General features: G+C 39.0%; 1 protein-coding gene across 1 annotated transcript; it reads right to left on the bottom strand.

The window, feature by feature from the left end:
- Positions 1-13,734: 13,734 nt before the first annotated feature.
- Positions 13,735-14,325, bottom strand: LOC121232361 (VQ motif-containing protein 22). The gene has a single exon (XM_041118171.1). It carries the CDS (start codon positions 14,323-14,325, stop codon positions 13,735-13,737), a length of 591 nt encoding a protein of 196 aa, XP_040974105.1.
- Positions 14,326-15,401: the final 1,076 nt, after the last annotated feature.

Here is a 15,401-nt window from a genome sequence, read left to right as displayed (position 1 = left end):
AGCAAGTGAAGAAACAAGGCAATGTGGCTAGGAAATTTGTGTAACTGTTGGAAAAATGAGAACTTTGTGTAATAGACTATGTTGATAAATGAAATGCCTAAATATGGGGCTATCTTGAAATCAACACCAATTTCTTGCATTTCATTCATAACTGACATTCATTTGACATTCATGCATTCATTCATGCATCAATTCATTCATTGCATATCCCATACTTGTTCGCTGAGGTTAAAACGTACAATTCGCAGTTGCAAGACTTCAAGACTGGAACCACGTCATCCGTATAAAACGCGCCGACAAGCTAGAGTAATGGAGAATGAATTCAATGAGAGAATTGAAAGGATGGAAAGGGCTCAAAAGGAATTACAAGAGCAACTGGCCAAATCGCAACAAGAGACGAGAGACCTAATGGTGAGATCTCGAGAGGAATCTCTCGAGCAAAGAGATCAGATGGCTAAAATGATGGAGATGATGACAACTTTGGTCAAAGGAAAAATGCAGAACCCCGATGTTATGGAACCTCAATCAAGAATTCACCATGATCAGGATCAACTCTATCCCCCGGGATTCACTCCACCGCCCGCATATACAATACAAAGAGGGTATACTCAAGAGGAACCCACTGGCTTGGAACATCGACTTAGGCCACCTGCTCCACCCACTAATTTGGGGCAAGGAATGTTAGCGTCGAACCCAGGGGCTAGTCCTGCTAATCCACTAGTTCCAGATCTGGATGACCCAGCAGAGGTAGCCAAGTTGAAATTGGATAACCATGACGCAAAATATAGGAGTCTAGAGGAAAGACTCAAAGCAATAGAAGGTATTGAAGTCTTCTCCGCACTAGGTGCCAAGGAACTCAGTTTGGTACCTGATCTAATTTTGCCTCCGAAGTTCAAAGTGCCTGATTTTGAGAAGTGTGATGGGACAAGGTGCCCAAAAGCACATCTCATTATGTTCTGTCGAAAAATGACCAATTATGTGAACGAGGATAAACTACTCATACATTGCTTTCAAGATAGTCTAACAGGGTCAGCTCTTCGGTGGTACAATCAACTTAGTAGAGAAAAGATTCGATCTTGGAAGGACTTGGCGTCAGCATTTTGCGAGCAGTACAAGCATGTATCGGATATGGCGCCAGACCGTATGACCTTGCAAATGATGGAGAAAAAGCCATCAGAGACTTTTAGACAGTATGCGCAGAGATGGAGAGACGTCTCAGCTCAAGTGGAACCCCCATTAACAAAAACGGAGATAACCATTCTTTTTATCAATACTTTAAAGGCGTCGTTTTATGACAAATTAGTGGGAAGTGCCACGAAAGAGTTTGCAGATATTGTAATATCTGGTGAACTCATAGAGAATGCCGTCAAGAGCGGTAGAATGGAAGGATCAGAAGGCTCAAGAAAAGCAGCACCCTTAAGGAAGAAAGAGCCAGAAGCCCACATGGTGGGAACTGGGAGTCGTTACATTCTCAATTCGTATCCTAACCAACCCCGACCTCGAAATTATCCACCCTCGAATTTCTATTATCCCTTTCAAACCCCTTACTACCAAGCACCACATCCGTCCTGCCCCGTATACGCCACGAACAACCAAAGACCCGTCACTACTTTCCCACAAAACACGGTACCCGCCCAAAGCCAACCCAGAAACGAACCAAGACCATGGAAGCATAATCCCGAGAGACCGCAATTTACCCCCATCCCTGTGTCGTATGGGGAATTGTACCCAAAAATTTTAGAAAAACAACTAATTTCTCCCCATTACATGGCACCCCTTAAACCTCCATACCCAAAGTGGTACGATCCAAACACTAGTTGTGCATACCACGCAGGGAACCAAGGGCACTCTACTGAGAACTGTCTCGCTTTCAAAAGGAGAGTTCAAGGACTCATTGACGCGGGTATCCTACGATTCGATAGTGCTAGTAACGCTACGGGGAACCCGTTCCCTAACCATACCGAAGGGAATGTGAGCACAGTGGGGAAAGAGGATGAATGGAAGGTCAGAAGATGTGTATCAGAAATAAGGACGCCTCTGCAGAAAATCTGGGAGGTATTGGTTAAGAAAGGATTGCTCTGTCACTCTGATAGAATTTTTGGAGAAGACGGTCAAAGTTTTTACAATTTTCATGGGATTGTTGGACATGGCATTCAGTCATGTGAGGACTTTAAAAGGTTACTTCACGACCGGATGGATAATAAGGAGATCAAGGTCCTTAACAAGAGTGAAGATGCCAACGAAAGAGAAGTATGCGTCTCTGATAGCCAATCATCAGGGCCCCCTTATAGTGCTGAGCGACCGTACGCGATGAGAGAGCCATTGAAACCACAGATGGTAATTGAAGTACCATCTCCTTTCCCGTATAAGGACAACAAAACAGTACCGTGGAGATATGATGTTAATATCGTTACACCGGTAGTTGAAAAGTCCAAAGCCATAACTGAAGATGTTGGGGAGGTAGGTCATTTTACTCGAAGTGGACGATGCTATTCTAAAAAAGTTGAACCGATAAAGAAAAGTAGCGACTCGAAGCAAAAAGAGAAAGCAGTGATTCACGAGGTCGAAGTCGAGCAAGAAATTCCACCCGTGCAAGAAACTAAAAAGCCTGTGAATGAGGAAGAAGCTCAAGAATTCTTGAAATTTATTAAGCACAACGAATATAGTGTGGTGGAACAATTGAGCAAGCAGCCAGCACGAATCTCAGTTCTATCTCTACTGTTAAATTCAGAGCCACACCGGAACGCTTTATTGAAGGTGTTAAATCAAGCTTACGTGGCCAACAACATATCTGTCGAAAAGCTTGATAGGTGGGTAAACAATCTGAATACGGACAACTTCATCTCTTTTAGTGATGATGAGATACCGCTAAATGGTAGAGGTTCGGTAAAAGCGCTACATATCACGACCCACTGCAAGGGCTACATAATACCGAACGTACTTATCGATAATGGGTCAGCGTTAAATGTTATGCCATTGGCTACGCTTTTCAGAGTACCGATGGATTTGTCCTACTTAAAACCCTGTCATTCCATGGTAAGGGCATTCGACGGGACGAAGCGCGAAGTCATGGGAAAGATCGAAATCCCTTTGGAAGTGGGCCCCTACATCTATGAGGTCGAATTCCAAGTCATGGACATTACACCCTCTTATAACTGCCTTTTGGGAAGACCTTGGATTCATTCTGCTGGAGCAGTCCCATCATCCCTCCATCAAAAGGTGAAATTCATCATGGATGGCTGTTTGGTCACAGTCGAGGGTGAAGAAGACATCGTCGCATCTATCTCTGCTGATGCGCCATACCTGGAAGTAAGCAAGGACGCAGTGAAATGTTCCTTTCGATCCCTTGAATTCATCAATGCCACTTTCGTCGCTGAGGGAAATAGAATTCTGATGCCAAAACTGTCGAGAAATACCAGAATGATTGTCAAGTTGACCGTAGGAAGGGGAGCTCGTGCGAGAAGAGGTTTAGGGAGACATCTGCAAAGAATAAGGAGGGCTTTAAAGCCAGTGCACCATAAGGCCCGATACGGTTTGGGGTTCCAGCCTGACATGCGCCAAAGAAGAAGACAGTGGAAGAAAGATCAAGAGAGAAGAATTGCAAGAACTTTGGGCCGAGAACCAGAATGGGAACCAATAGAGTACCCTCCTTTGTCAAAAACATTTACATCTGCGGGAATGATGTACCCTGGACAAGATGATCCACGAAACATGCTGGGATTAATTGAAAGAGATTTTCAGAATGTCAGTATAAATGTCATTGACAAAGAATCTGGTGCAAGTAAAGATGTCTCGAGGATACGCCCTTGCCCTCCTGGTTTCAAGTTGAACAATTGGATTGCTGAGGAGCTTCTTGTAGTTTATAAGCCTTCAGAGTAATGCTAAACATCAACCTTCTATTGTGTCCTTAGATATAATGGAATTCTTTTGTAGGAGCTTGCATTCGCTCTTTATCATTTAAGTGAATATCAATGAAGATGCATTTTGTCACGATTTTTCGCATTATCACTAATTTCATAATCATTTTCTCATTTCATAGCCTATCCTTACATTTGCCTCATTGCCATGACATAACATTTTGTTTGTTATTTCCAATACTTGGATGTCCCCCGATAGCTTCCTTTTCCATTCAACTTTCAGGTGCTCTGATATTGACGACATGAATAAGCCCGTTACGAATCTTGAAATTGATTTTGAGAAGGCTGTTTGCTTAGGAGAATTTGAAGCCGAAGAAAATGCTGAAGATTATGTCACGTCTCCTGAATTGTTAAGAATGGTGGAACAAGAGGATAAACAGGTTCTGCCTCATGAAGAATCTGTGGAAACAATAAATTTGGGCACTGAAGAGAGGAAACAAGAAGTGAAGATTGGGACTTCTATTTCAGAAAGTACCAGGCATAGTTTGATCACTTTACTCCGCGAATACAAAGATGTTTTCGCGTGGTCATACCAGGACATGCAAGGGCTAGATGAAGATTTAGTGGTCCATAAACTCCCATTAAAGCCAGAATGCAAGCCCATCCAGCAAAAATTAAGACGGATGAGGCCCGAAATACTATTGAAAATAAAAGAGGAAGTCAAGAAGCAATTTGACACTGGCTTCCTACAAGCCTCCAAATATCCAGAATGGGTGGCTAACATAGTCCCGGTACCAAAGAAAGATGGAAAAGTACGAATGTGCGTGGATTACCGTGACCTGAATCGAGCAAGCCCAAAAGATAATTTTCCCTTGCCACATATTGACACGTTGGTGGACAACACAGCAAAACATTCATTGTTTTCTTTCATGGATGGATTCTCGGGGTATAATCAGATCAAGATGGCCCCTGAGGATATGGAGAAAACTACCTTCATAACAATATGGGGAACGTTCTGCTACAAGGTGATGCCATTCGGGTTAAAGAATGCTGGGGCAACATATCAAAGGGCTATGGTGACATTATTCCATGACATGATGCATAAGGAAATAGAGGTCTACGTCGATGATATGATTGCTAAATCTCGAGGAGAAGAAGAGCATGTAATGAACCTCAAGAAGTTGTTCGAAAGGCTGAGAAAGTTTCAGCTAAAGCTTAATCCAGCCAAATGTACATTCGGGGCTACCTCGAGAAAGTTGTTAGGCTTCATTGTCAGTGAAAGAGGTATCGAAGTTGATCTAGATAAAATAAAAGCCATCCAAGAATTACCTCCCCCGCGCACACAAAAGGAAGTCAGGGGATTTTTAGGGAGGTTGAATTACATTGCTCGATTCATTGCTCAATTTACCAACCAATGCGACCCAATTTTTCGACTCCTTCGAAAACATAACCCGGGAGAATGGAACGAGGAGTGCCAAGTGGCCTTCGATAAGATAAAACGGTATCTGTCTAATCCTCCTGTGCTAGTACCACCGACCCCTGGAAAACCCTTAATTTTGTACCTGACCGTGTTTGAAAACTCAATGGGTTGCGTACTGGGGCAACATGATGAGTCAGGGAGAAAAGAAAAGGCGATCTACTACCTCAGCAAAAAGTTCACTGAATATGAGGCAAAATATTCGTCCGTTGAGAAATATTGTTGCGCTCTGGTTTGGGTAGCTCGGAGACTCAGACAATATATGTTGTATCACACGACATGGCTAATTTCAAAGCTGGACCCAATAAAATACATGATAGAATCACCGGCACTATCAGGAAGAATGGCACGATGGCAGCTCCTCCTTTCGGAATATGACATTGCTTATGTAAGTTAGAAGTCAATAAAAGGGAGCGCAATAGCTGACTTCTTAGCAACTCGAACGACGGAGGAATATGAGCCTTTAAGATTCGATTTCCCAGACGAAGACTTAATGTGCATCACAAAAATAGAATCCGAGTCATCAAAAGAGAAGTAATGGAAGATGTGCTTTGATGGTGCGTCAAATGCTTTAGGGCATGGAATTGGAGCAATCCTGGTATCACCAGACGGGAATCATTATCCGTTCACTGCAAGACTGAACTTCTTCTGTACCAATAATATCGCAGAATATGAGGCCTGTATCATGGGGCTTCGTGCAGCTATCGAACGAAACATCGAGATCTTGGAGGTGTACGGGGACTCAGCCTTAGTGATTTACCAAATCTGTGGAGAATGGGAAGTGAGGGACTCAAAATTGATTAAGTACATCGATTTAGTGGCTGGATTGATCAAGGAATTCAAAGAAATAAGTTTTCATTACTTCCCACGAGAAGAGAACCAACTGGCTGATGCCCTAGCCACTTTGGCTTCAATGTTCAAAGCAAGTAGAGAAGCAGAAATAATGCCCCTTAAAATGAGCATATACGAGGTCCCTGCACACTATTGTAGCATTGAGAAAGAAGTAGACGGACGGCTTTGGTTCCATGATATCTTAGAATATATCAAGAATCAAAGGTATCCCGAACAAGCGAATGAGAACGATAAAAGAACAATTAGAAGAATGGCAGCGGGATTTGTTCTTGATGGGGATATCCTGTATAAAAGAGGAAATGATCAGATGCTTTTGAGATGTGTGGATGATGTTGAAGCCAGAAAAATACTTGAAGAGGTCCATGAGGGAGTTTGCGGAACGCATGCCAATGGTTTCAATATGGCCAGAAAGATCATGAGACTCGGTTATTATTGGCTGACAATGGAAAATGACTGCATCAATTTTGCCAGAAAATGCCACAAATGTCAAATCTACGGCGATAAAATTCATGTAGCCCCTTCACCCCTTCATGTCATGACTTCTCCGTGGCCTTTTTCTATGCGGGGCATGGATGTCATAGGGCCAATTTCTCCAAAAGCTTCAAATGGACATCGATTCATTTTTGTGGTTATCGATTACTTCACAAAATGGATTGAAGCCGCTTCGTTTGTCAATGTGACGAAGACTGCAATGTGCAAGTTTTTGAAAAAGGAAATCATTTGCCGATATGGTTTGCCTGAAAGAATCATCTCAGATAATGCCACGAATCTGAACAATAAGATGATGAAAGAAGTGTGCGAGCAGTTCCAAATAAAGTATCATAATTCCTCACCCTATCGCCCAAAGATGAACGGGGCTGTTGAAGCAGCTAACAAGAACATTAAGAGGATCATTGGGAAAATGACTGAGACATATAAAGATTGGTACGAGAAACTTCCATTTGCTTTGTTTGCATATCGCACATCTGTGCGAACATCTACGGTAGCAACTCCTTTCTCTCTAGTCTATGGAATGGAAGCTGTGCTACCTATCGAGGTTGAGATCCCCTCTCTGCGAGTATTGATGGAATCAAAGTTAGAAGAAGCAGAATGGGTTCGAGCTCGATATGATCAATTGAACCTCATTGAAGAAAAACGTCTAAGGGCAATTTGTCATGGGCAAATGTACCAAAAGAGAATGATCGCAGCCCATGACAAGAAGGTAAGACCAAGAGAGTTCCATGAAGGAGAACTCGTTCTAAGAAATATTCTCCCAATACAAAAAGACCTGCGAGGAAAATGGGCACCAAATTGGGAAGGACCATACGTTGTAAAAAAAGGCATTCTCAGGAGGAGCTTTAATCCTTACCGAGATAGATGGGAAGGAGTTACCGAATCCGGTGAATTCAGATGTGGTGAACAAATATTATGCTTAAGATGAAAACCCGAAAAGGGCATCTTAAAAAAAAAGGATCAGGGCGAAAACCCGAAAAGGGCGTCTTGATTAGTACAAAAAGATTAAGATGAAAACCCGAGAGGGCGTCCTAATGAAACAAACCTGGCGGTCGAACGATAGGTCAAGTAGTAAGACTACAGTATTTGAAGCACTTCTGAAAGCTCGAAATTTTCTACGCAAGAAGCCATGCTCGAAAAGATTATTGATTGAGGAACGTGGAAGAGTTCATGTGTTGAATATCTAGAGTATTTGTATCCGTTGAATACGACCTTTTCTTTCTTTTTGACATTTCTACTCTCATTGGTTAACTTTCTTTGTTTGCCACATTTGAAATAAAGGAATATGAGATATCCTTTTTGTCCCTACCTGACCATTTTCATGCATCTAATTATGTATTTATTTAATGATAAATAGTGAAATGACATACTCTAAACAAAAGAAATGTCAAGCATTACCCGGATAAGAATTTGATAAGTGCAAGATCTTCAAAACAAGAACAAAGTTTAACTAAGGGCAAAAGGGTGATATCTGAGAAACGTCGATTACTCGTAAAGCTCGAAAACAGGTATGAGGCCTGAAGAGAAGGTCGAGAATCAAAGCGATGAACGCAGATCCTCAACAATCATGGCGAAAATGACATACGACCAATATGCTTAAGGAGCACTGCATAATCATGTAGGCATAAAGGCATTTAAGACAAACATGTGCATATCATGATGACATCATGCATGGCATATACAGGTAATCCAGTAAAGCAAGAAATCTTGAATGAGAGTCGCACTGAATCAAAGGAAAAGATACCCGAGTTCTACCAAAGGACTGGTTTTGGTATTTTGATGTTTAATATTCATGCTTTCCAAGGAAAATCAACTCATATTGCGAGAGATGAGTTGAGCCTCAAGACACGTTGAGGTATTTTTAATTTTTTTTTCAAAATCAACTCATATTGCGAGAAGTGAGTTGAGCCTCGGGGCACGTCGAGGTATTTTTAGTTTATGTTTTAAATTGACTCATATTGCGAGAGGTGAGTTAAGCCTTTTAATTTTTGTTTTTCAAAATCAACTCATATTGCTAGAGGTGAGTTGAGCCTCAGGACACGCTGGGGTAATTTCAATTTCTGTTGTTAAAAAAAATCAACTCATATTGCGAGAAATGAGTTGAGCCTCAGGACACGATGAGGTAATTTCAATTTCTGTTTGTCAAGAATCAACTCATATTGAGAGGTGGGTTGAACCTTTTAATTTCTACTTTTTCAAAATCAGCTCATATTGCAAGAGGTGAGTTGAGCCTCGGGGCACGCTGAGGTATTTTCAATTTTTGTGTTTTAATTTCAACTCATATTGCGAGAGGTGAGTTGAGCCTCAGGACACACGCCGAGGTATTTTCAATTAAGCCTTTTGATTTCTGTTTTTCAAAAAAAATCAACTCGTATTGCGAGAGGTGAGTTGAGCCTCAGGTCACACCGAGGTATTTTCCATTTCTGTTTTCATTATTATGTTTTTGAAAAAATCAACTCATATTGCGAGAGGTGAGTTGAGCTTCAGATTACACACTGTGGTATTTTTTTCAATTCATATTGCGAGAGGTGAGTTGAGCCTCAGGACACGATGAGGTAATTTCAATTTCTGTTTGTCAAGAATCAACTCATATTGAGAGGTGGGTTGAACCTTTTAATTTCTACTTTTTCAAAATCAGCTCATATTGCAAGAGGTGAGTTGAGCCTCGGGGCACGCTGAGGTATTTTCAATTTTTGTGTTTTAATTTCAACTCATATTGCGAGAGGTGAGTTGAGCCTCAGGACACACGCCGAGGTATTTACAATTTCTACTCTTCAAAATCTGTTTTTCAAAAAAATCAACTCATATTGCGAGAAGTGAGTTGAGCCTCGGGGCACACTGAGGTATTTTCGACTTTTGTGTTATCAACTCATATTGCGAGAGGTGAGTTAAGCCTTTTAATTTTTGTTTTTCAAAATCAACTCATATCGCTAGAGGTGAGTTGAGCCTCGGGGCACGCTGAGGTATTTTCAATTTTTGTGTTTTAATTTCAACTCATATTGCGAGAGGTGAGTTGAGCCTCGGGTCACATGCCGAGGTATTTTCAAAATCTGTTTGGCAAATTTTGTTTTCAAAAATCAACTCATATTGCCAGAGGTGGGTTGAACCTTTTAATTTCTACTTTTCAAAATCAACTCATATTGCGAGAGGTGAGTTGAGCTTCAGAACACGCTGAGGTAATTTCAATTTCTGTTGTCAAAAAAATCAACTCATATTGCGAAAAGTGAGTTGAGCCTTTGTTCACATGCTGAGATATTTTCAGTTTTTGTTTTTAATGTCTGTTTTTAAAGAGTCAATTCATATTGCGAGAAATGAGTTGAACTCAGGATCACATTTCGAGTAAGAATAAAGATTGAAGCTGATGAAAGACACCAGACTTGGTCTCCCTGAAGCTGCAGTGGAGCCGGTCAAAAGTTGCAAGTCTTGTCTCCCTGAGGTCGCAGTGGAACTGATCGAGGATATCAAATCTTGTCTCGCTAGAGTTACAGAAGAGAAGATCACGAATCTCATCTCAATGAAGTGATAAAAGAGCAGATTGAAGCTTAGATCTTATCTTTATGAAGCTACATGGAAGCAGATCAAAGCCACAAATCACATATCTTTGAAGTCACATTGGAGTAGATTTAAACTACAAGGCATATATCAGAAGATGCAGTGGACTGGAAGAAGATTATCTGAACTAGAAGAGCACCAATGAAGTCAAGACCCAGCAAGACCAGGCAAAATTGGCCTTTCTTTGTGTCTTTGCTCTATTCTCGTTACACGACAATGAGCAAAGAGGGGCAGCTGTACAGGCCAATTTTGGGCCACCCCAAAACCCAACTAACCTACCCTAACCTAAACAGCCCAATACCCATTAAGCCTAACTAATACATCAGCCAACTCAATTTCAAACCCCATTAAATCACTAACCCATTAAACCCCAAAACCCAACTAACCCACCCCAAAACCCAATAACTAAACCTACTCAAAACCCATACCCATCTCATCCTAAACAAGCCCAAACCAATACCAAATCCCTAGCCCAAGACCAGAATCGGGAAACCCTAGTCCCACTTGGCCTCTGACTCAGCAGCTGCCACTGATCGAGTCTCCCACTCAGCCCCCACACGAGCTACCAAACCACTTCCTCCTCTGCCCGAGACCAGGCACTGCCCATACTGTCTGACACTCCCATCACTTGCACCTCCACACCTGCGAATAAACAAAGGAAGACAGGAAAGGAACAGAGAAACATGCAAAGCAAAAGCAAAACAAGCAGAAAGTAGTGGAAGTAACATGTAATCGGCTATAAAGCCGAAAGAGAATGAATGTAATAAAGGGGGGCTGGCCTTTCTTTCTCTTTGTTGGCAGTTTTAAAAATCAAAAAACAAGAAAGATCATCAAAAAGTCCAGAATCAAAATAGCAGTCCATTAATCGTTTGAATTCAATAGCAACGTTCAAAGCATACAAGTCAATCGAATACCAAAATCAAAGAATCGGAAGCTAAGAAAAAAACTAAAGGTTATTTCTTTCTCCATTATTATTTCATTTTCGCTATAAAATCCATTTTAGTGCATATATACATATAAAAGTATAAAAATATAAAAAATAAAAAAAGAAATCAAATTTTTTACCTTTCCGGCCACCGCGGCGCCAGCGCCGGCGAGCTTCCGGTGACCCCCCTGGCCGGAGCTCTCCCCTTTCCCCCCTTCTCCTCTCTTCCTTCTCTCATCTCCTTTTTTTCCTTTCAGCTGCACAAATGAAAAAAAAAAGCAAAATTTTTAACTTATATAGGGGACCAAAACGGTGCGTTTTGGTCCCCCCAAGTAAATAAAACGACGTCGTTTTGGAAGCGGGTCGGGTCGACCCGACCCGCACCAGGGAGGATCCGCGTGTTTTTCTTTGGAAGGGCTAATTGCACTTCTAGCCCTTCCACTTTTCTGGGAGTTTACAATCAAGGTTTTTTTTTTAAATTGGCCCCATAACTTCGATTTTATTTTAATTTTAGTCTTTTTTCTTACCTTTTCTCATTTTTAATGATATTGTATTTATAATTACCTATTACTTTATTCTTATTTTATTTTTATATCATTATATTTTATCCACTTTTTATATTATTATTATATTATTTTTATTACTATGGTTTATCTTTACTTATATATACATATATATTTTTATGTACATATAGCCTTTATATAGTTTTTTGATTACTTCATTTTAATATTATCGTTATCTTATTTTATTTTTATAATGTTTGTGTTTATGTTATTATATATGCATACGTTATATGTGTGTTTAAGGCCATGCATTTTATAATTATGTTATGTATATAGTTTGCATATTGCCCCATATATATTTTTTAAAATTATCTTTTATGCTATTATAGATATATTTCTGGTACCATTATTATATATATTTATGTACATACTTATGTAATATGTGAACAGTTTTTTATTATATATTATATTATTATGATCGTCTCTAATACATATTACGTATATTTTATATATTACGTAGGTATTTTAATGTTAATAATATATACTTATACCATTTCATGTACATATTCTTATATTGTTGGTTATATTTTTTATACGGATTATTTCGTGTATGTATATGATTTTATTTAATTGTTAGTTTTGTATACTAAATTCCTACGTATATTTCTCATGTTATTTTATATATGTATTTTCGTTGTATATGTATGTATTATATAAATGTTTTAATCTTATGTGTTTTGCACATATGTTATGTATATAAGATTTTAACACTATATTTTATATATTATTATATATATTTTAATCTTATTTGTCATATTTTTCTTTTACACTATTATATACATGTTTCTAATATTATATTGTATATTCCTAATACTATTGTTTATATATCTATATATATATGTGTGTATGTATTTGTGTAGTGTACAAAATAGTTTTATTATTATTCTTATCATTTCTAAGGTATGCATATACTATATATGTTCTATGTATGTTGTATGGATTTTTAATATCGCTAAATATATATGTCATCTTACACACGCATTCTTAATATTATTATTATGTGTATACATTCATTATTTTAATTTCGTGTCCAATTCTATTATTACATTATACCTTCATCTTTTCTAATATTATTGTCACCTCGATTATTTGTTTCAATATATCCCTAGCTCTTTCATTTATTGATTTTTATTTCATATTATTTTACTTTGCATTATTTCGAAAATCGTATTCTTGTTTTGCTAATTAATTTCAATAATCAATGCAACATATCGATTTAACATTAAGTCATCGAGTTCATCGCTACGTTGGGTGAACGTCAATTGACTCGTGTTAAAGCGATATACCCTTCTCAAAAACCGGAATAAACTAAAATTTCTCGTTTTTTTTCGGATCATAACTAAACTTTACATTGAATTCGCATTTTTGAAAATTAAGACAACATGTGTTTATGAGATACCAATTTTTGGGCGTCGCGAGGGTGCTAATACCTTCCTCGCGCGTAACCGACTCCCAAACCCTAATTTTCCTCTGGCTTTTAACGTAGACCTAAATTCAGCCTTCTTTTTGTTTTAAAAAATTGAATCTAATAGGTGTCCGATCACACCTAGGAAAAGGATCGGTGGCGACTCCCTCTTTATTTTAAAATCAAACTTCAGTTTTCAAACTTTTTCACTAGATTGCCAAAATTAGCGACCCCAAACTAAAATTTTTACATCGCTACAGAGTTCAAACAGAGTTGGAGCGCCTTATCAAAATGGACCATGTTTGATGCATAATCACCTAACAAATGGAACGTGATCATCTTGGGTTTGAACCCTAGCAAGTGATCATCAGGTTGTGCATTGCGCTCGATCCAACAAGATGCTTTAGCTCTGTGTAGGAGACAAAATCTTAACTTGATTCGAGAAAATACTTATCCATTGAGAGGTCAATCTATTTCAGATGGACAATACTTCGAATACTTCTTTGAAAGAAGTCAGCCACCCTTTACGAAAATTACTAATTTAAGTATATTACCTAATGAAAAAAAGTTTAACTTGAGGATCAATTTTCCAATTCAGCCAAAAAAGAATCTCAAAACATGAATGAAGTGTTACTCGTGTTCTCATTAGAGGAACCGGTTCTAAAAGGAGGAACCTGCGATGAACCACCCTCTGCAACGAACTGTTCAGACCCATGTTCCATGTCCAGTCTAGGATTATTCCCCCCAAGTCTTGAAAACATGTACGCCTGGTTTTGATGTTGCGTTAATTGAAGCTGCTGTTGTTGTTGATATTGTAGCTGAAATCCGGCCGGAGGAACTGTAAGAGAACCGGGGTTAATAGCATTCGGTTGACGTATACCGAACCCGAAATCCGGTCCACCAAGGTGAACCGAGTCCGATGCAAAGCGTACTGCGCTCGGACCGCCGGTGAACTGTTGAACCATGGCTCGGAAATTCGTCGGGTCGGTGTTAAGCAAAGTCGTAGGGGTTCGCCTTGAAGCCCTTGATCGTTTCCGAGCTGGTTTCCCAACTCGGCCTTCAGGACTCAAATGACCACCGCTTGAAGTGGCTGTCACGGTGGTAACGACGGTGGCGTCGTAGCCTTGCTCGTCGAATGATTCTTGTTCTTGGTTGGAAAGATTTTGGTGGTAAAAATGAGACCAATCAGTGGGACTTGACATGGGGCAAAAAATAATGAGGAAATGGGTTTTTTTTTTGTGGGTGTGGGGTGGTTGAGAGAAGTGAAGGGGAAGAAGAGAGGGTGATATTTATGGTATTTATGGTGGTTTACACGGCGGTCAAAGGCGGAATATTAGGAAAAATCGTGGCCATTAAATTTATTGAGTTAGATACTTGAAAGCAACAGCATGTGGGGTATGGCGGAAAATGAAAAAGGGTGTTTGGCGGATTTGCGTGGGATTTGGAAGGAAGACATATATATGTGAAAGGTGTTGGAAAGTAATTTCGAGTTAGATTCGAAAAAAAACTGGATCTTAATTTTGTAATTCCCAAGCTTTTCATTCTTAATATATATTTTGATAAATTACATTCAAGATTACTAAATTATTAATAACTTTACATTTTAGTTACTCAACTTTAAAAAATTACAAAATCGTCATTGAACTATTTTAAAGTATTCATTTGAGTCGATAGGCTGATAAAATTGTTGTTGTATAGTATTCTCTATTCACACTATTTACACTAATTGAAAGCACTCTTTCCTCTTCTCTTTTTATAGTTTTTTTTATGAAATAACTTTTAATGGTACGAGTCTGTGAATCAAATCTAAATAATATTCTTCTCTAAGCTTCAACACTGATTATCAGATCAACTTGAATCTAAGATATGTTGTTGCATTTGTCAATGGGTATTAATATACTGTACCGATTAATCGTCGTTTGGAGCTCGTTACCTGCACTTTTTTAAAAAAACTTAACAGCCCAATAATTAGAATAAAAACTAATATAACAGTATCTAATATAAAATTAAAACTGTAAACCAAGATCTTTCATGTCAAATCATTAAGAATAAATAAATAATAAAACTAGATGCGGAAACGTACCTAAATCCATGAATTTCTTTAAGTTTTACCAAATCTGGGGATTTGACATTCCAAATTAGCACACAAGAAATTCAGAGAATATCTGCTCTCTCTTTCCTAATAATAGGATACTAGAAAAGATATCTTGTGTATAATTTAGGGACCATAACCCTAATATTTATAACATTGGCATATTAGTTCTAATCAAATTCTAAT

The sequence above is a fragment of the Gossypium hirsutum genome, chromosome A07 (genome assembly GCF_007990345.1).
Source record: "Gossypium hirsutum isolate 1008001.06 chromosome A07, Gossypium_hirsutum_v2.1, whole genome shotgun sequence".
Lineage (NCBI taxonomy): Eukaryota > Viridiplantae > Streptophyta > Magnoliopsida > Malvales > Malvaceae > Gossypium > Gossypium hirsutum.
This window is presented reverse-complemented; position numbering and strand designations above follow the sequence as displayed.